The sequence below is a fragment of the Lepisosteus oculatus genome, chromosome 22 (assembly GCF_040954835.1).
Source record: "Lepisosteus oculatus isolate fLepOcu1 chromosome 22, fLepOcu1.hap2, whole genome shotgun sequence".
Classification (NCBI taxonomy): Eukaryota; Metazoa; Chordata; class Actinopteri; order Semionotiformes; family Lepisosteidae; genus Lepisosteus; species Lepisosteus oculatus.
In genome coordinates, this window is record NC_090717.1 from 7,320,928 (window position 1) to 7,342,026 (window position 21,099).

The following is a 21,099-nucleotide window of genomic DNA, read 5'->3' on the forward strand; positions in this document are numbered from 1 at the left end:
TTTTTTATTTTTCTGACCTGTAAAAGGACATAAACTTCGTGTTAACTTTTTAAACAACATGTAGTGTTAATTAGGTGCATTATTAACAGTACCTTAAAAGATTTTATAAATATATTGGGTACTATCTGAATTTTGCGACAGGCTATTGTGATGCAGGGGGTGGTCCCCCTGTAGTGACTGCAGTTGCTTTTGGGGATTATATTTACAATATGATGTGCAGTTTGAAATTATTAAAGAAATATTTCTGTAAGTAAAAAAGGTGGTAAAACTATATCTAGTAAACTATACGCAGTCATTTTTGTTACGATATAACCTTATTAACACGAATTAAGTTCTGAAAGTACTTGGAAATCTTATAGGTATCTACTTGTGTCTAGGGACCTCAAGTTGTTAATATATATGTATATTTTTTAATTTCCAAAATATTTAAATTACGTGTGGAAGCTTGGAGCCCTGCATAATACGTAGAAAAAGTCCGAAGACGTTCATTGGTCGATGTTGTTAATAAAGTAACTAAATTGTCGAATGTTAGCAAAATAAATAATGAATAGTTGTGAAATTCATGCTGGTTTAAATTAAGCCTTCCGAAAAATGTGCATGAACGGGGTAGATATATCGTATTGGAAGCATTAAACTAATTTAATAGTTTATTGTGAAAAGCTAACAAAAAAGTAACTCCATATCCCATAAATCTTAAGAACTACACTTTATTCCACTTATACAAAGTAATACATAAAATTGTTTAATATAACATTTGATTTTACGCGCACACTAAGCAAAAAAAAACGTTTTGAGTATGGTTGAGAACTCATGCAAATTAGTAACGAATCCTTTCCATTGACTATTCTTGCATTTTACTTTGAAGGAGTCGGGATGCCTACTATGCAATGGAAAAAGAAAAAAGACCAATCAGTTCAAAAGACACCGCTCAGCCGGTGCTGTCCTGTGGCACTCTGTCCAACCCTGCAGGTACTGTGAAGACTCCCCGAGTTCATCCGTAGCCATGGAAACCGCTGTTATCGGGACCGGTTCAGCGAGAGTTGTATTAGAATTTACTTACTGTCAACCTCTCTTGGATCTGTGATAAGAAGTTGGACTGTTGTTGATGGGAAAGTTGGAACATAGCGATTTCCCATGTTGTGTCCTTCCTTTTCACAAGTGACACACTTTATTGAGAATACGGGAGAAAACGACCTTTTAAACATTTGTTTTTAAATGAATTTCTAAATGTTCTGCTACTGCATATTTTACTTTGTAATTGTTGTTGGGTCATCTTGGCTTATTAGAGAAGAATTTAAGTTAATTCAGGATTCTAACATAGATGCGTTTATCCAGCAGGAGTCACATCACAGTAGTTTGACTCCCTGGTTCTGTTTAAATTCCACTATATACTGTAGCATCCATCTGTCTTGGTCACCATATGGAATCAATTAATCTCTATGCCTTTCTTATGATTCAGAAAACCTTGTATATTGTACCTCATCTTAAACAAGGAAGCACAAACTCCATTCCCGGAGGACCTAGCAATTTCTTGTTTTTGTTTTAACCTTAAGAGTCAATTAAACCACCTAATTCTTTTCTGCGGCCTAGCATTTCCCTCAAAGTCTTTTACACCTGACTGCTCAAAACCTCCACTACAGGAAAGGTACAGTTACCTATAATTGACCTTGGATCCAAGTAAGAAGAAGACTAATAGAATCGTGTAGTTAATTATATAATTAGTCCAAAAATATACAGTAGCTGAGGGTTCAAGAAACCAGAAGACACCGGGCCATCAAAGAACTGAGCTTGAGATCCCCTTGACTGTAAGCCACTGTGTCATGTTACTAAGAGAGTAATTATTAGTGTACATATCTGTTGCAAACTGTGTTTTACCATAACGCGACAATGAATAACTGCACTGTAGAAGTGTAATTTCTGACATTAGTATTGTAAGTGTTTGAGAGGAATAAAGTATATGCAATATACTATAAGTGTAAGTGTAAGTGTTAAGAATCCTTAGACCTTTTAAGGTGATAGCGATATTCACTCCTAATCCACCAGGTATTATAGGTGACATACAACCATCAATGAGTGAAAACCTGGAAACAGTGCAACACAGAGCAATCAAGTGAACAAGTGATTCAAATCAACCCATTAACAGTTCAGGGAGGAATGAAAATCAGAGGACATAGCAGACCTCTAGGACCAGGAGTGCATCAGTGCTTTGAACAGAAGGTCTTATTTTTAATTAAATGATTGTTCTTATTTTTCCTCAGGTGTTTGTATGGACCCATGGCACAGTACTCCGGTAAAAAAGGTAGGCCAATGCTTTTACTGTCAACGTATTTTTACTGGATTAAAATGGAACCGGATGTTCCACACATTTTTGTGTTAGAAGGCAGAGATATAAAAAGTGCATGTCTTCCTCCTAAATAGGCACTGTCAGAGCCTCTTCACTGCTTTTCCCTCTGTGAGCCACACAGTGCCTATAGTAGAACTAGTATCCCATAAGGGGGTGTCCTTGCTGGTATTCACAACATTGCAAGCTCACATGCACCCAGCTTAGTCACTGGAGTTAATGTTAATTGAAAACTAAGCAGAAGATAACCTGGAGAGTTCATGCCCATCCTACCACAGCACTACCTGTCCAGCCTTGCACCTGTCCAAGGGGGTCTTAAGGCAACAGTTGTAGTTTTTCTTACGTTGTCAGCAGCATCAGACCAGTGCAGGAGGGTTTAATTTCTCCAGTTAAACCTTAACTGAACTCATTTAATATGTCTTCAGAGGCGTCATGCTGCTATTGAGCACCTGCTGGCTGTTACCCTTAAATAGAAGTCTTGGGGAGCTCCATATATAGGAAATACAGCTTTCATTGGGCTAATGGCGTTCGATACTCTGAAACTGGCAATCTCTGCAGTTTGAACTGACCCTGAGCTATACAAGCTGGAAGTGGTTGGTTATTGATTGAGCTGCCTGGGACTCATTAGATCATTGTTGATCTGACAGTTTGAAAATTAGACTGCACTCTCATGAAGATTAGAGCGCTTTAAAATATTTAGCAGGTGGCACAAAAAGATGTAGACATGATACTATTAAAACTTCTTTCCAGTTTTAGACCTTATTTATTGATGCTTAAATAGCAGAAAAAGTGTACATTTAGTGCTTGTTGTGTAATTAAATGGAAGTTTTAAAAATATTCTGGAAATTTTGAAAAACTGCCAGATGTCCACAAAGCAGTTCAGTATTGCATTTATAGCACTCATTTTCAACAGTTTTGTCTGGTGTGAATATTTTCAATATTGTGTATTTTGAAGAATGTGTAATTATTTTGGACTGATTTTGTGATATTAAATACTAATAGTTTTATAGTGTGTCAAGTTTTATTTTATGCAACAAATATTCACTGTAAACTTGCTATTTTGTTTTATTAAAATGGAGTCAAGGGTATGTATATGTTTGGAGCGCACCAACAGTAAAGAAATCCTTGTTAATAACCCTTAATGAGTAATCCTTATTATTCTAATTCATAACATACAGTGGATCAAAAATGCTAAATATAATAATAACAAATACATTTAAAATATGATAAAACAATAAATAATATATTACAGCCTCTCTTTCAATAAAAAAAAAATACATTTCAAGGCTTTTTAAAAGAAGCACTTTCTGGGTCTCTGCAGCACAGCTTTAAATCCTTGACAGAGAGTCAGCCACCTCCAACACGACTTCACTTCGGAAGTGCGGTGACGTTACAGACGGAAGACCCCTTGCAGGACCTCCCTTCTGACTGTCCACAGCCCATCACGGGAAGGAAGCATGTTCACGTAAGAGAAGACTGGCTGTGAGGTCTACACCGCGGGCGCAGCAATCTAAATCACATTTCGAGACCACAGACATCAAAGAGGCTGAAACAATTCCGACTGTATTCTGAAGAGTTCCTTCAGGATTATACATGATTTATGGCTGTTATATCTTTGGTTACACTTACGTCATTAGAGTTTGTTCTGAATAATCCTCTTTCTTCCAGTCCAACTGTGCTATTACTGTGGGTTTGGCAGTAATTGTAGCAGCACCTACAGCAGAATTGTTTCCATTTATTATTTAGTAGTGCCCTGAAGGTGGCAGTACAATTAAAGTTTGATCATTTATGAACATTACTTATAAAGATTAGTTATTGTAGTGCAACACTGTTATTGAGAATCTCTTTGAAGACATTTAGAATACTCCATTTTTCCAAAACTTATTGGTAGATTTAATTTTTAATCCGTGTTTTTAAATTATTCTGCTTTTCATGGTCATCTCCATTTATTTAGTTTGCTTTAGTCCCATTATCCCTAAACCAGCCTTTGAACTAGTCTTAAATAGTGTGACAACTATACCTTGGAATTAATGGAATTACTGCCAATTATATATTTACAGATAAGTAGATGTGGCCTTTACCAGTGAGATGTGAAAGCCACAGAGAATCACAGGATATCAGATTTACTGGAGCATGGGTGGACCTGGTCATTGGACATCATCACTATCCTGTGTGTTAGGCACTCAGCATGCTTCCTGTTAATAATTCAGACTCTTACTTCTCCAAGGGCATATATCTTGGCACTGAATTCAGGCACCATGTTATTGCCAGTGGGCACAATGAAGAATTCAGTTCAGCTCTTGCTCTGGCAGAAACCTGAAATCAGAGTTTTCTTTCTAGAGTTGGGCAGCTTTTGTATGACTGGGGACCAGCTGTCCTGCTCCAGACGAGTGTTTGTTTTTATTTTTAAAAGTGTGCTTGATTTTTTTTTTCCCCGTGATGAAGCGCGGTTTCTTAAAGGACTGTGATTTTAAGGAAGCGCGCTGTTCGTTCAGCATTAGGACAGGGTATCCCAGACCTCAGAAATACTGAGAATACAATCAAAGAGTACAATCATAGAAATCCACACTGCTGCAATTTCCACTTTTTCTGCAGTAAACCATCAAAGGCATACATGGCTGCAGACCATTTCTCTATGTCCTGGCGTTTCTTTGAGAGGGCTACGAAAAACCTTTAAAATGTTACATGCTGTGCTGCGGGGTCTTTCCATGTTATTCCAACGTCTTACGCATAAGCACAAATATTTCTCTGCTGTTTGTGCTCTGCTGTGCAGAAGGCTGCTGTCGAGATCGAGAGCGCCACCATCCAGAAGCAGCGGAAGGAGCTGCAGCTGCTGGTGGCGGAGCTGAAGGACAGAGACAGGGAGCTCAACAGCATGGTGTCTGCCCACCAGAAACAGCTCCTGGCCTGGGAGGAGGACCGGCAGAAGGTGCTCACCCTGGAGCAGAGATGTGCACGCTTTGAGAGTAAGAGCTCAGCGCTGGGGACAGTGAGGCTTCTAGACCCCCACAGGGGTTTCATGTAATAATGCTGGTTAATTTCAGGTGTAGTACTGGATACTATTACCAACTTGATTTTATTGTCCCAGATAGGAAACTTGCCTTACAGGCAGGTAAAAGACATAACGCAACACACAGTACGTTAAACTAGACATGAACCCGTTAACAAATAACGACATAAGATACGTACTGTATATGATGAGAAAGAAAAATAAATGTATACAGAATGTAAAATATGCAACCAAATTAAGTAGGTTAATAGCCGTGAGAATAAAGGATACCTTAGGGTCTATTGCACTGGAATCTGGACAGCCTAAATCAACGCCCGGATGCAGGGAGCTCAAATTCAGTGTGCCAGGGGGAGTTGTGGAAGTCAGTGATTGTATTGTCCTTACTTACTATTTGTGTAACATAGATATCTGACAGCTGTAGCTGTTGTGCACTGATAATTTTTCTGGCCGGCCTCACTCTCCTGCTCGGTCTGTTTTTACTGTGTGTATTAAGGTTACCAAATCAGTCTACCACATTTGAAGATGAGGACTGATTTAATGAGTGTTCTATAGAATAAAGCCATTGTTCTAGTACACACGTTAAAAAAGCTGAGTTTTCTTAGGAAGAACAACCGCTGTAGAGTTTCCCATCTGTTGCACTGCAGAATGTGTGTCCAACCAGACCTTTTAGTGCATGATTAATGTGGTAATTGATCACAATATACATTTAATATAGTTGGTTGTGCCAAAGACTAGAATGTATTGGAAGATCTGGTATTTAGCTGTCCCTACCATACAAAACGCTTGGTTTCACATGCCACGTCACTCTTGTCTGACAAGACTCAATGTCAGACAAGACATTGTCTAAATTATTTTTTTACTCAAAAATGTAAAATCATTTAAATCAAGGACAGTTTCAGTTTGCTGTTTCTGGTCTAAAAGACCAGGGACACAGTGTGGAATTGCTAGTCAGTTTGCGCATGACCTAGTGTTCCTTTGTCTCTCGTTAGGGCCCAGCAATCCGCAGTTTTACAAAGCAGTATCAGTTTGAGAACAGTTAAAGTCAAGTAAAGCAAATTGTTTTGTTTTTTTTGCTTGTGATTGTTGTTGTTGTTGAGGTCACTATTGTAAACTTTCGGTATCCCAGATGAGCTCCAGAAGAGGAACGAAATCATCCGAGCTGTGACCAAGAGGATCAGGATCTTGGAGGCCCAGCAACTGGACCGCCAGTCGGCTCTGAGCAGCACGCAGCAGCTCCTGCAGGACCTCAGTGAACGCGAGCAGGAGACCTCCAGCCAGTGCCAGGACCTACAGGTCGCGCTGCTTCCTGCCTTCCCCTCCTTGCTTGTTCTTCCTGTCCCGCCTGCTTGTCTCATCCATCTTGCTCGCTCAGATGCTGCGATCGAAAGCCTTGGCTACACCCTTCGCCAGACTGTCCACTTTCCAAACCAGTAGGTGCTGTTACAGGCCCTGTGGTGACTTGGCTTCCCTAAATATCCATACAGTATGGGTCAGCAATCCCTGATGTCTGTTTCTCGTTGGCATTCCATCTCGGACCTTCATGAATTAAATGAAAGATTTATGTGGGGGTGCGGAGTCAGATCAGGAATATTTTTCCAGGTCTGAATCACTATTTTATTTGAGAGAAAGTTGCTTCTAAAACCAGCAAAAACTGGGCACTCAAGGAGCAAAGATGCTTATCACTTACTACCGCTGCACAAAGAAAGCTGCATCTGCATGTACTGTGAGCCACTGAGTGGACAACCTGAGCTGTTAGGCCTACTAGGACCAGCATCCTGAACTCAGTGTTTTAGTCAAATGGCAGGATAAATCTAGCCCATGTGTGCATTGCTACTCTTGATATTTCCCTGAATAAAATGATGATTGGCTGTGCATGTTGTCTGGTCAGTAAATTGGCTCTGGTTTAATATATGTTATTAATAATTTCTTTATGTTGTCATTGTAACAGGAGAAAAATCAGAGTCTTAACTCCTCTGTATTAGAACTGTCAACTCAAATTGGGCAGCTTCAGGCTCGTGAGCAGGAACTTGGTGCCATGCTGAAATTAAAGGTAATGTGCATGATATTAAGACCAGGCAGTGCAAATTGTATGTTTCATAAAGCTATATAAATATTGTTGGAGATGTTGAAGAAGGTGTCGTAGAGATGCAAGAAGCCACGGTGCAGTTCAGCAAAGATATGAAATGAGTTTTGATTTGTAAGGAAAAAGGCCACTGCTGGAGAACACCAAATAAGACACACAAGCTGTGTCTCACCTGAAGTGCTCTGAATTCTGAGGCACTTTTACGTTGAGTTTTATAGTCTGAGCACAGCTCTGGTCACCCTCTGTCTTTACCATGAATGGGTGTAGTACTTTCACACGTGGCACAATGGTTATTCCTCATAATGTTATCCCCGCCTTTCAGTTATTTCTGAAATATTCCATACAACAGGTTTCTGGTTAGAATGTACTCAAAGCCAGGTCACGAATGACCCCTGGCCAGGGTCGGGTTTCTACATTATTATAGGACAACTATGGGTATGTTCAGTAGTGCAACAATCACTCCGTGTGCAGTGTGTTTTAGTTAGTGTGGATCAGGCTGAGTGAAAGGGACCTTACAGCAAATCAACACTGAAATAACTTACAGATTTGTTAAGTTACAGATTCAAACCCCATTTCCTTCCCAGTGGCTGAGAGTTAAATGTCTTGCTTCCACATTCTTCCTACCCACCACCGGGTGGGCGGGCAGGTCGGAGTGTTGATCTTGTCCGGACTAAGGTCATCATCTCGTAATCCTGTAAGCACGCCTGTACTCGTGCTGCAGTCGGGCCCCGTGGTTCTTACCGGTCCTCTTTGAGCCCCCGCCAGGACGAAGACGTGGTGGAGGCCACCAGGCACATCGTGGACCTCACCGGCCGCCTCAGGAAGCTGGAAGCAGCAGTGAAGGAGTGCCGCCTGCGGGAGGACAGGGCCCTGAAGGAGGCCCAGGAATACAAACGGCAGCTGAGGGAAGCGAGACGCGAGGCCGCAAAGCTCAGAGGTAATGAAATATTGAGCGTTGCGCGTATGCTGAGAAGAAAACGGACAATGGGGATTTCAGTGCTTGAAGGCAGCACTGATACTCCCGCTGCTCACATTTCATTCCCCCCCGCGGCAGGAAGAGGCACAGTTAGAGGATATTGTTGGACAAAAATGAGTGTGTCCGTCTGCTCTCTCGCATACGGATTTAGCGCGGCTTCTTTTAAACGAATTGACTTGAGTTGATAAATCTGACCATTTTTTTTTAGTCGAAGTCTTAATGTTAGGGTAATAACTGATTTTATTCAGTCCAAGCTCTAGGAAACAGCATTGCTGGTGATTGAAAGGTGTTTTCGGCCTTTGATATGTAGAAATGTCCAGGTGTTGTAAGTTTTTCTTGCAGTTTTTCAGTACTACTTTTTTTGTGTTGCCTTTGCTGCTGTGGTCTGTTGGTAACAAAACCGAAGAGATCTTTCAGCACCACAAGTAAATGTTAGTTAATTTATCCACCACCCTGGGAGGTCTGCTCTGCTCATACTGGTATTTGAGACACAAGATGAAAGGAGGGGAACTACTGAAGTGCTTATGATCGACCTAGATTTTCCACAGCACCCAGAAACCTGCATTTTCCTTTTCCTTGTTCTGCAGTATAAATCAAAGCACAGTAATTGAAAGTGTAGACTGTAGCTGGAAGTAAGAGTCTTGAAAATGTTTGCATTTGTATTTTTAAAGTCTATTGCTAGTTGGCCTTTCCTTGATGACAAATCATTTCAGCAATATAATATTGGATATTATATATAACCGTTTTTAATGGAACGTCTACAATAATCATAATCGTTTTACGAGATCTTAGTTTACTGTGTGTGCACATTATTACATATTAATGTTGTATTATTAACATGTATTACATCACATTAAAGTGCCCTTTTTGCAGCAGAGACAAAACTGCATTTACTAAGTACATTCATGCTTGAGCAGGAAAGCACTGGAATGCTGAAATTCCAGAGTGTAGTACAATCGAGTAGATTTCCACTAGTGCTACGTACAGTATATTTGATATGTTAAGTGGTGCTGCAGGTTGAAAGATTTCAAACTCACACGATTAAACAAACAAGGCCCCAACAATGAAACCACTTTGCATGCAAAACATTGATATGACAGTGTTTTATTGTTACAGACGACTTACAGGAAAAGACCGCAGAGAACAACAATCAAAAGGAAGATGTGATCCGACTGAAACAAGAGATTCAGCTTTTGCAAAGTGAGCTTGCTTTGGCAGGTATGTAGTACTAATGACCCACTGTAGGTTTGCACAACAGGCTTATTGTGCTGTCCTTACAAGCTCTCTCTCAAGAACTTCTCTCTCAAGGGTTTTACTTTTCATTTATATAAAAGCTTCAGAACTTTGGGTTAAGGATCATTGTAAATCTGCAGAAATGTCAGTTAATCAGAACTGGCATGAAAGTTAAAAAACCTGTTTATCAGGGTGAATCAGCTGTTCTACCCCAGTTTGGTGATTTGTCCACACCCACAGGATCACAAGAATTCCTGAACAGGAAGAAGCTTCTTATATTGCTAAAATGATTAGTCATTTAAATAAGCATTACAATTGGTCATTGAATTCAAGTCACCCACATGTTGTTTCTATAATGGGACTGTGAGGTTTATAAGCTCTAATATACAAGTAGGTTTGTTTAAACGTGTCTGGTATGTGTATTTATTGATAAAGAAAAATGACTGAGGTGTGGATTGTGACTCTGCCTCAGGTCTGTCTAGTTTCTGGATGAATTTACCAAGCTTACCACCTTTTGAAGGATTCGCCTTTGTCCAGTGTAGGAAATCACTGTATCCAGGAGTGAGAGACAGTGACAGGAAACCAGAAACAACATGAAGGCAGATAAAAGAGAAGTGATAGATTTTTTTTCATTGGGATGGTTCTTGTCAGGCTGTAGAGTAACCCTCACTCTAACCTTACCTGGAGGATGGTGGTAATTTCAAGACTTGCCCAGAGGCCCTCAGCAAAACTAGATTTTCCAGGCGATCAGCTTTCGCCCCTGACAGCTCTATGACAGGGGCCTTTCCCCCCTTGATCTGTACAGCCACGCGCAGGTCTGCGCAGCGGAACGTAACCGCTTCTTTTCCCAGGTGAAGGTGAGCGGAGGAAAGACGAGCTTCTGGAGCTGGCCAGGTCGAAGCAAGAGCGCACAGAGATGGAGTTACACTGCCTCCGGCAGGTATCCTTCCCGTCCCCAGCTTTCCGCAGAAACACAGACACGCCCACCGGCACCGAGCTCACGTGACCTTCCCATAAGGAGGTGCCTGCCTGAATGGTCAGGCCAGCCGGGGATGAGGCTGGAGGAATTCTTCTGGGCTGCCAGACTGGGGAGACGGGCAATTAACTTTTGAGCCACGTTTAAACCTCAGCTGCTAGCATTACAAAGGAAATAGTAAAACCTATTTTATCTCCTCTCACTTTTTCACCCAACTCGTATAAGTGTTCGATATTAGTTAATAGCATTATGAATACTTTTTCAGACAGAGTGCTCTTGCTTGTATGCACACTGTAAAACTGATTCTACTGAGTATGTTTACATGAATTATATACACTGAAAAGTAATTTCATTTATTTAGGAAAGATCTCAATATTGATACTTATAACTGCAAACCCTGTGAGTTATCACATACTCCTTCGAAACACCCATCTGTCTGAACCATAATTCGTTAATTGATTAACCGCAAGTTTCAAAGTGCTCTGCAGGAGAGCCGACACTGATGGTAGAACTGGTGTCATCACTGACATCACTGCAGCGCTCAGAAAACACTGCTGAGGACATCTGGACTGACTAAAGCCCACCCTATCCCAGCTAGTCACACTGACAGCTTATACAGTCAAGGAAACTCTAAAACGTCTAACACCCTGTCATATTTGTAAATGAAAGGCATCTACAATAATCTGGAGAATTTCTGTTTGAGGTTTCATTTTGAGATGTCTTGAACCAATATTTAATGAACAATTGCTTGTTAAGCAGTCCTCAATAAGCAGACTAAAAAGGGTCGCTGGAGGACAGTGAATCCAGTCTTTCGGCATAACTAAACACACCTACATTTTCTTACCTTACTTCTCTGGCATTTAAAGGATCCGGCTGCATGCTTGCACTGAATTGTTTTGTTGGAGTTAAGTGGAATATTCCATCACGGGAGATGTGATGTTCATTTTTAGCATTCCAGTCTATGTCTGAAAAAAATACTAGACTAAAAAGCAACCAAAACTTTTTTTATTTTTATTGTAAAAAAACACTAGGCTGTCCTAGATAATATTGTATAAAGCTGTGGTGCCTCCTATCAAGACCAAAGTATTTAAATATTGTATTTTGGTGAAAGCATAGGTTAATGTGGAAATACCTGGTCAGAAAATAAGAATTTTTAAATGTTTCCAGCTTGTAACTTGAAAGGATGTGGTGGAAATTTACCTATGATTAAAATAAAATTGTAATAAATCTCCCGTCTAACAAAATGATATATGCAGTATGCACTTAACATGGGGAAATGTAGACCTTTGGAATTGGGAAAAGAATAAGGGCATGAAGCTATTAAGCACAGTTCTCACAACAGTGCTGTAAGACTCCATCACCAGTCTGATATGGTTTTCTGATCTCATTGCTTTTAGAAGGTTAAGGTGCAAACTCATTTATTTTTGCTCCTTTTCCTGAATGTAGTTCTGAGAAGTCAAACTCCACAAGAGCAAGCTGTGTGTCAGGTGTGATTTTAATAATGAGGGCAAGCGTGACCGTGCAATTCTGGCTGTCCTTCTGCCACAGGTGTATGAGAACCAGCAGAATGATCTCCAGCTCCTTCAGCTGAACCTGGAGAGCTCACAAGAGAGACTGAAGGAGAGGGAGGGCAGGGCCCAGGAGGGAAGGTGAGCCGGCGTGCAAACACGGATGATGTGTGATTCCATGTGCAGAATAATGCCCGTGATGGTCGCCTGGCCAAAATCCTACCTGCAAAATGCTGGATTAAATGGGATGTGATTCTTTATGCCAACTTAGTCTTTACCAGAAACGCATATAGGTGAGCGTCGTGAGCATCTGAATGGATGCACAAATTTTTGAAATCGGATGTTTTTAATAAAAAACATGAATGCTTGGATTTGTATAGTGCCTTTCGATGTGAAGGATTCCTAAACACTTCAAACATAGGAGGGGACCCACTTCATCCACCCCTGAAGTGCAGAGCCGATCAGGGCGATACACAGCAGCCACTACGCTCCAGCAGCCCCACAGCTCAGCAGATCAGGAGGAGAAGCGAGAAACAGCTTCAACAACCAAACCAAGAGGGACATTCAGAGAGGCCAGACTGTGCAAGCCCACACTGGAATTTAGCCAGGTCACTGGATTTAACACATTCAGTCTTATAAACAGTGCTGTGGGATTTTAGTCAGCACCTCACTTTAGAGTCTCGTCTGCAGGATGGAACTCATTCGCTTGTTAAAATATCAGTATGAGTGGTATGCTCAGGGATGTTTGTAGGAGCAGAATTGGTGCCAGCGTCAGTTGCTGAAAGTGGCAGACATAAGTGGGTTTAATGGCTACAGATCAAGGACGTGTTCCTGTTCTTGGCAAACTATGTAATCCCTGCTTAGTGGATATGTGAGGCAGTACGCTGGATACATATGGATAAAGGAAACAGAAAAAACAGATAAGTAAGCTCAAAAATAGTATTCCAGGAGGAAGTTAAAAGCAGTAAGTGGAATAAATGTTCAGTCAAATTGTGTTTTGTATCAAAATGTAATGTGCAGCTTGTAGGGTAGGTTTTGATTAAACAACAGATCTAGATATGTAACTCTTAGATTAGACTAATTATTATAATTGACCTGCTACAAAACTGATTATGAGTACCTTTACTTGCGTTATGTAGAATGAAAAGTAATGATGTATAATTAAATCACCTGATCCACTCATGTACTGCCAAGGGGAAATGAGGTCCTGTGCGGGTGCCCCCTTGAAACACCTGTTTGTTGGAGCATTGTTACGAGCTTCAAAGTGCTTCACGGGACAGAGGGCACCGATGGGAGAACAGGTGTAGTACTTTCTGTCCTTGCAGAAATCACTGCAGCGCTCAGCGATTGCTCCTGAGAGCACCTGGAATGACTGAAGCCCACCCTAACCCAGCCAGCTGACCCAGCATGCCCATTTGGCTGTTGGATAATTCAGTCCAGCAGTGTCTGGGCTATAAGGATCCTTCTGAAAAAATATTTTTTACATGTGTTAAAGAGTTAACCAGTTAGTTAGATATTAATAATGGTTACCTGAAGCATTAATTGTTTTTAATGTCTAGATTTTCACCTCTGGCAGTTCATTTTCTCCCTCTTTGTCACTGCTTTCCCTTTTCACAAATTTCATTGTTGGTTGTCTACAGCTTGGCAGACAATCACTATTGTGTGCGTACTGTGCAAACTGACACCACCTCCTCGGTGAAAATGGGCATTCATGTCTGCTTCATGCTGAAACACAAATGCAGAGCCTTCTCCTGCTGTCAGCGTTATGCCAGCCTTAGCTAAACTGAAAATTGTAACAATGTGTTCTTTTACCACATACTAGAGAACATCTGTTATTTATATATTATTGTCTATATGTTAGCATTAGCTTTGTTAATAGCAGTTTAAACTGTAATTTATATATTTTAAATATGTAACTGCACTAAAATATGCACTATTTTTTTCAACTTTTTAAGAAAGCTTACTACATATTTTAACTAATAACTGGTTTAATCAATGTAGGCATAGAGTAACTATAGTTTTTTTACAATTCTAGTGCAAATTCCTCTTCGACATCCCTCAGACCTCAACATGAAAGCAGAAATGAGGAACAGGCAATTACGCTTAGCCAAAGTGCAGAGAGAGAAGGAGATTGCTGTGGAAACGATAAAAGGCAGAGCCCAGCAGATAGCGTGAAACTCAGACGGCAAAGAACATTGACACAGGCAGATAACCCTCAGTGCTGGAGGCAGGGAATCGGCGCTCAGACAGCGTATGAGCCTTCAGACGCTTGTAGAGAGATTAATGAAACTGTAAGACCGAAGACTTCTCAGCCTCTCAGAGCAGAGGAGAAGGGCAGCACCAGAATGGCAAGATCGCATTATAAGGCTTGCCCTGCAGTGCTGACCAGCAGTGAGCCTGGCCGCCCTGCGGTCAGATTCTTGGAGAAAGCTTTCACAGAAATGGAACCATCCCATTTAGATCAAGGACACGAGGGGACAGCAGGAGATCTCCTTCATGGTGAAATCTATCACAGCAAACATTCAGGAGGTGTTCCCCCGGGCCTACAGCAGAACATCAGGGCTGCACAGCTAGGGATTAGATCAAGGGACATTACAGGTGCGCAGCAAAAACCCGTTGGCGAGACGATGTCTGGAATCCCAGAAAGCCCTCAGTGTTGTTCAGAAGCAGCCAGGGCGCAGCAGGGAGACCCTCACCTCAGACCGTGGAGTGAAAGCACATGCTTGAACAGAGCTGCAGCTTGTCCACGTCGCAGCTGGGTAGCCGAGAGAGGTTCAGGAGCGGGTCTGAGTCATCACAGACCAGAGGCGGCTGACTGGTGTGCTCACTGCTGTGAAGGCCGAGAGAAGGCAGCAGGACCTGCCTGTCAAACAGCTCTTGGCACAGCAGGACACAGGGCAACTGCTGCTGCTGCTGGTACTGAAGTAGGAAGTCTGACCCCTCGCAGAGCTGAGGCTGAAGCAGAGTGCTGTATGACAGACTTAGAGTGGATTGCAATTTTTAAGTGTATTGAAGAAGCAGCTGATTCAAGGCAACTGTCATGCGGTGCAGGTTGTGGAACCACATCACCGCTGCACCCTGCTAGGTACTATTTCTAGGCATTTTCTCCTTCTAGCTGAAGTGCTTGGGCAACATATGTCATGGAGTCCTGAAGGGTTACAAACACTAGGCATTCTTATACTAATATTAGATTGTGAATATATGGACTGTTTTAATTTTATTGACAATTGTCATAAATACTGTTTTTTTTAAATAGTAAATTAAATATTCAGTGCACCACTGAGCTTGTGATTTCACTTGGGTAAATGTAATACCCTTCAAACAGGTAAGCTGATGTTTTGTACGCTAGTCACTGCTTATTGAAAAACTATTTTTAACAGTCATATTTTATCATTTGCAAATAACAATAATCTCAAAACAATAACACAACCTACCTAATAATTCCGTCTTAAACACTGTACAGCAGGACAAGAGCCGAATGAACAAGATGTAGCGTCTGTACCTGCTCTTCATAGTTTTGAGTTTGTACTTCTTCTCCCAGCCAGGGAAGGCTGGACCTCGGCTCCCTTCACCTGGATTCTTCTGCGGTATGGGGGGGCTCCTCTCCTGCCTCAAATCGTCGGAAGCAGAGAGGGAGCCCACGCCTGGGAAATGGCACTCTGGAGCTGGCAGTTTCGCCCCCCAAAGATACTGTAAATGGAGAAGGAGGTCCCAGCTCTGCAGCTGCTAACAGCGTGAGGATTCTCTTTTTTTACATCTGTCCTCAAAGGAAGCGCATGTTTCAGATTGAGTAGCCCTGACTGTGGCTGTACTGTATGTTTCGTTTTGTTTCGGGAAATCTCGAAGCGTCGTTTCCTTGCTTGTGATAGGAGCAGCGGACTCTTGGCATCCTGGAAAGGGAGAGGTTGCTTTCCTCCTGGGAGCTGCAGTTGCACCTCACCTCGCTCAAGTAAATGCCAATGAGAGAACAAATGAAGGGGAATTTATGAGAATTACCCACGTCAGACCTCTCTGTGAAGAAATGATCTCTCACACAATAAAGTCCTGATCAATGGTCTGAACTTTGAATGGATTGCATTTCAATAAATTGTGATATAGGCCTGGGAATGGGGATTGCTGTCCTCTGTTCCCACAATCCACTTGTCATAATATGGCTTTGTCATGTGACAAACACTTGACATTGAAATCCATTCCAGTGGTTGTGTATGGAGCTCCTAGAATATCAAAGGCAGGAGTGAAGATGTGACCCTTTTTGCAGGATGAACAGCCATCCCTCACTCGTCTGCTGCGCTTGGTGGCCGAGTCCAGGCAGATGGTTGCTGATCTGGAGATCAGCACTATGCGACCGGCCAGCCCAGCGCACAGCCTGGACAGCAGTGGCAGCAGCAGGGTATGTCGCCTCTACCAGCAGCTCCCTCTGGCTTAGGGCTCTTTGACACCAGACAGCAGGGATTAGCAAAGCCCATTAGAGATCAAACACCATTTCTTATTTCATAAATCTGCATTTCTTTTTTTGAGGCCAGAAAACTTGTCAACCTTTTAAAAATAAATTAATAGGGCTCTGCTTTACCATTACAATGGTGACATCAGTTCTTGCACAGTTGTTTTTCTTTGATGCTTACTGTATTTCCATATAATATTATGAGAAAAGAATGCATTTTATTTACTCACAATATGCCTTAATATATTTCAGATCTGTATTTCGAAAGAATAAGAACAATTATTACCCTGACTGTTAAAGGAAACACATTATTAAATATTGTGCTTTTATTGAACTTACAAGAACGTATTTAAATATATTGTGAGTTTGTTGGACTTTATATGTGGGGGTGCTTTATTGTTTTTGTTTCATAGAGATCTGTGGCCTGCTAGCCCACTAACCCTGTCAGTCTGAATGATCTCGTGTTGGCTTCCCCAATCAATCGGGTTTCCTAATCTCCATAATCTTCTTACTGTAGAGCTGCCTTGTTAATCTGCTTTTAGGGGTGAATTGTGTCATGCTATCTTGCATTTTGTTCTGTGACATTTTGCTACATAGAGCACAGGCGGCTTTATTGCCTAATTTGCAGAATCTCTAGGTATTTCTGCTTCACTTTCACACACAAAGGGTAACTTGAGTGAAATAATATGATATTAGGTTGGCACACACAATCCTGTAATAATGCGCTGTTCTATTTATAATCTCCTGTCATTCACAGTCTAATACAGTCATTCACCACTCAAGCCTACTGAAATAGAAATGTTTAGTTGAAGTACCATCCAGAGTTAATATTTTTAAAAGATCAGATTTTTTGCAGGATTTAAAGGCAGATGGATGGACTGCTGTGTGAGGACTGTTTTTACTTTATAATAAACTGAAGTTTATATTTTTCTGTTTACAATTATTTATATTTTTGAATACCGACTTCAAGGCTTAAAACTTGATCTTAAAGGTAATGTGGTACGTTGACTGGTGTTTTGTTTCTGAAATTCTGAATAGAGTGTTGAGGCATTGGACAGCAGAGAACAGTTCCTCAGAGACACCCAGCTGCTTGAAGGTTCCACGCACTCCAAGGTAAATATTGTTTCTTAATACAGGCTGGGAAAACAAAGGCTATCAAATCAAGTCAAGTGCAAATACAACTCTATATTAATGTTTATAATAATGTATAATGTTTTATAATAATGTATAATTTTTCGTTATTAGCCCTATACAATTTCTTGCATTAGGAATTCGTCTTTTCGCATACCCCAGCTTTTCTCCATGGAGACAGAGACACACAGACAGGGAGAGAGAAGCTTGGGGACAGAGCGCAGGGTCTGCCATTGTACGGCGCCCCTGGAGCAGTTAGGGTTAAGGGCCTTGCTCAGGGGCCCAACAGAGTAGGATTCCTCTGCCGGCCGTGGGATTTGAACCGGCAACCTTCCAGTCACAGGCGCATAGCCACAGAGCCACCACTCCGCCCTATTAATTGGCAGTGGCCAGCTGAAATAATTCACTAGGGTAACACAAAGATTAAACCACAGACTGATGCACTTTTCAGTCCTGTTGCATAAAAGAGTAACACTGCAGAAAAGTTTGGATTTAGGAGAGTGGTGATGTGAGAGTATTCTGTGTCTCAATATAAGCGTAGAAAACAAAGATGCAGTTTGTCTTACTGTTATTTTTTCTGATTCCACAGCACCAAAATTCTTGTTCTAAGAGAAGTGTAGCAGGCAGCCTCTTAAACCTGGACACACAGCAGCTGCCTGTTAATCTCTAAGACGCATCAGGTATCTGGGAGGCCGTGAATTGGACTGCAAAGGCTACCCATGTGTTCAAAGCCAGCTATCTCCGTGGAACTGTGGGTGGAGGTGAAAGTTCTGAATGACGCTGGGATGCCTGGATTGCACAGGGATGCAGAAATATGTACCATAAAAAAGGAATGTCTTATGCTCCTAGACCACTGTTAGAGTCTAATAGCTAGGGTAGGCGTTTCCTCAGATGCTAACAATGCAAACAGACACAAAGTTAAAAAAGAGTCCCGCTGTATTTTATGCATGTGATAATAAATTCATTCTTTAAAGAATGCGAAAGTTTTTTAAAAATAAACAGTAATTTATTTTTTTAAATTAATGCTGGAAACAAAATGTAATGCAAAAATCTGTTTTCACTTGCCTAGACCTCGATAGTTTTAGATAGCAACATAAAAATAATGACTTAAGTATTATAAAGGAGTAACCAAAAAGCAGAAATTGAGTTTCAGTTTCTGTATTAAATACAAAAGAGATCTGTAGTCAACAGGAATGTGGTTGCACTTTCCATGTAAAATATATTGTTAATGCCTATAGGAAAAAATAGCACATGAGATCTAAGATTTATTGACCTACCAGATCTTTAGATGGCATTAGTCTTGGCTTGGGTTTTTTAAAATATAATTTTATTATCTGAAAGACACATCAATTATAAAAGAAATATTTAAGTATATGCATTTTTATGTTTGAATCATTTGTGGACAAAACTGTTGTTAGAAGTCCAACTCTTCTCTATTAGAAATACAAATGTACTGTTAAGGGTGCACCACAGACACTAGAGCCTAAAATATGACGTTTGCGGGTTTTAATACAGATGTCAGAACCTTTTTCATACAATCACTAACATGTAGTTTCACCTTACAAATACAGTACAGTAACTGGAATGAAACGAGCAATTAAATACAGTAATCTAAGACATGGCACTCTTTAATAGAAACTATTTTAACAGGTCAGAAATGAAGAGCTAAATGATTCATACTGAATCTGAGTGGGCATCTATTTTATTAGAGATACCTGGGCTTTCAAAAAAGTATTAAGTAGTTTTCCCCTGATTAACCTGGAGAAATCTAGATTTTTAAAACCAGCAGTATTTAAAACATTGGGCTCTGTGAGACGTATTTTCCACAGGGGTGAAACAAGCTTTCACTCCTAGATTTAACTTGATCCCAGATTGTCTTCACACTAAATGAGTGATGTTGAGGAAACTTCATTGGCATTCAAGGTCTAGTGAATATCATTTGTTTTCTGGGCTTGTGAAAGGTCCACAATAGCTTTAAAATATTAATTGACAGCAGTTCTTCAACTATTAAAACTCTGCTGTCTCCTGCCAGTAAACCTATTTCCATTAAATTTTGTCTGACTGTACAGTCATTTTACTGTTCCACTCATTACATGATAATGTCAAAGTCTTGCCTCACACCTTTTTTTAGCACGGAAAAATCTGCAAATTTGGGAACATTAGCTAAAAATGTGATAGTTTTCAAATTCAAAGAAGATATTTTGTTCTAGTATTCACCTGAGTGTTACTCTAAATTATAAATGAGCTAAAATGTTGAGGACAGAACGTTCTAATAAGGTACAGTACTACAGCATCAGGGGATACAGTGACTTGTTTTACTTCATTCACTGCTGGTGAGGACATCGTGAGATTACCGTGATGTACATTCAGACAGCTAATTTATTTCCCTCACATTTCAAATACTAAATGCGTGCACTATAACAGTGGTAAGGTGTTTTCTGAAATTCTGCCAGCCTCATTTACCAAGCTTCTCGGTTTAAATTAAACCTTTGTTGTCTAATTGAGTGTTATGTATTTTGAATCCTCTAAAAAGCAATATTTACGCAGCAGCGGGGCAAGTGGGAATGTTATTACAGTGGTATCTTGCACTCTGAATCGTAAGAAAACAGATTGCCCCTCGTTTCAGAGTTCCGCCAGTGTACAAGGGTGTGAGTTTTTTTTTCTAGCAGTTGACGTAAGGAGATGCAGAACAATTTGGACATGTTGCAGAAGTACAGTGACTTTATGTCGTGAAGACAGAGTCTCTAGAGGCGTCAGTACTGAGTTTTTCTTCGTGCCTGTTGACAGTATTGTGAACATCTATAGGGAAGTGGTTGAAACTGCCCTATATTATTACCGTTGGTTCTTGTACATATCAAAAAGCACTACAGACATGAGGACGGAAAACAGAACTATAAACCTAATATGTATCAATACTGTGCAATTCAGATTTGAGCACAAGTGTACTCTGAAATTGTTTTTTTTTAGGTTTTGTAAAGTGCATTATTTTTAACAGTATTTTTCTGAAGATTGTATGTTTTTTTTTAAATGGTCATTGTTATTTGTATCGGAATTGCTCAAATAAAACTTTCTCACATATGTCGTGTACCGTTTTTAAAGATACAAAATACATTTTAAAATAAATATCAGCTAATTAAACTCTTCGACTTCATATTCAAATAAGCAGCACGCTGCAATCCGTTTTATACATTCAGTGTATTTATATAGCCTACATAATGCAATAGGAAATCCATGTTAACATATGAAATTTCTAGACGTCTGAATACTTCTGTGGAAGCCCAATAAAATGCACTGACGTTGTGTAGCGTGTATTTATAATGGCAGATGCCGCTGCTGATTTCTGCAGCAGGCAAATCCAAACGTTTAATGAAAATCTGATCGCACTTGATACGATCGGGGC

General features: G+C 40.6%; 1 protein-coding gene across 4 annotated transcripts; it reads left to right on the forward strand.

Annotated features, from left to right (window-relative positions):
- Positions 1 to 153: 153 nt before the first annotated feature.
- On the forward strand, positions 154 to 20,777 carry ccdc62 (coiled-coil domain containing 62). Of its 4 annotated transcripts, XM_069182146.1 has the most exons (17): positions 154 to 246; positions 866 to 969; positions 2,259 to 2,299; positions 3,663 to 3,806; positions 5,115 to 5,307; positions 6,478 to 6,644; positions 7,300 to 7,401; positions 8,200 to 8,371; positions 9,527 to 9,628; positions 10,495 to 10,583; positions 12,168 to 12,268; positions 12,508 to 12,735; positions 14,163 to 15,212; positions 15,669 to 15,861; positions 16,386 to 16,517; positions 17,607 to 17,681; positions 18,289 to 20,777. In XM_069182146.1, exons 2-17 carry the CDS (start codon positions 888 to 890, stop codon positions 18,367 to 18,369), a joined length of 2,952 nt encoding a protein of 983 aa, XP_069038247.1. In that variant the 5' UTR covers positions 154 to 246; positions 866 to 887; the 3' UTR covers positions 18,370 to 20,777. The 4 variants fall into 4 exon arrangements, 3 of the variants coding, with proteins under 3 accessions (XP_069038247.1, XP_069038248.1, XP_069038249.1); XM_069182147.1 differs by lacking the exon at positions 12,508 to 12,735; XM_069182148.1 differs by lacking the exons at positions 12,508 to 12,735; positions 14,163 to 15,212.
- Positions 20,778 to 21,099: the final 322 nt, after the last annotated feature.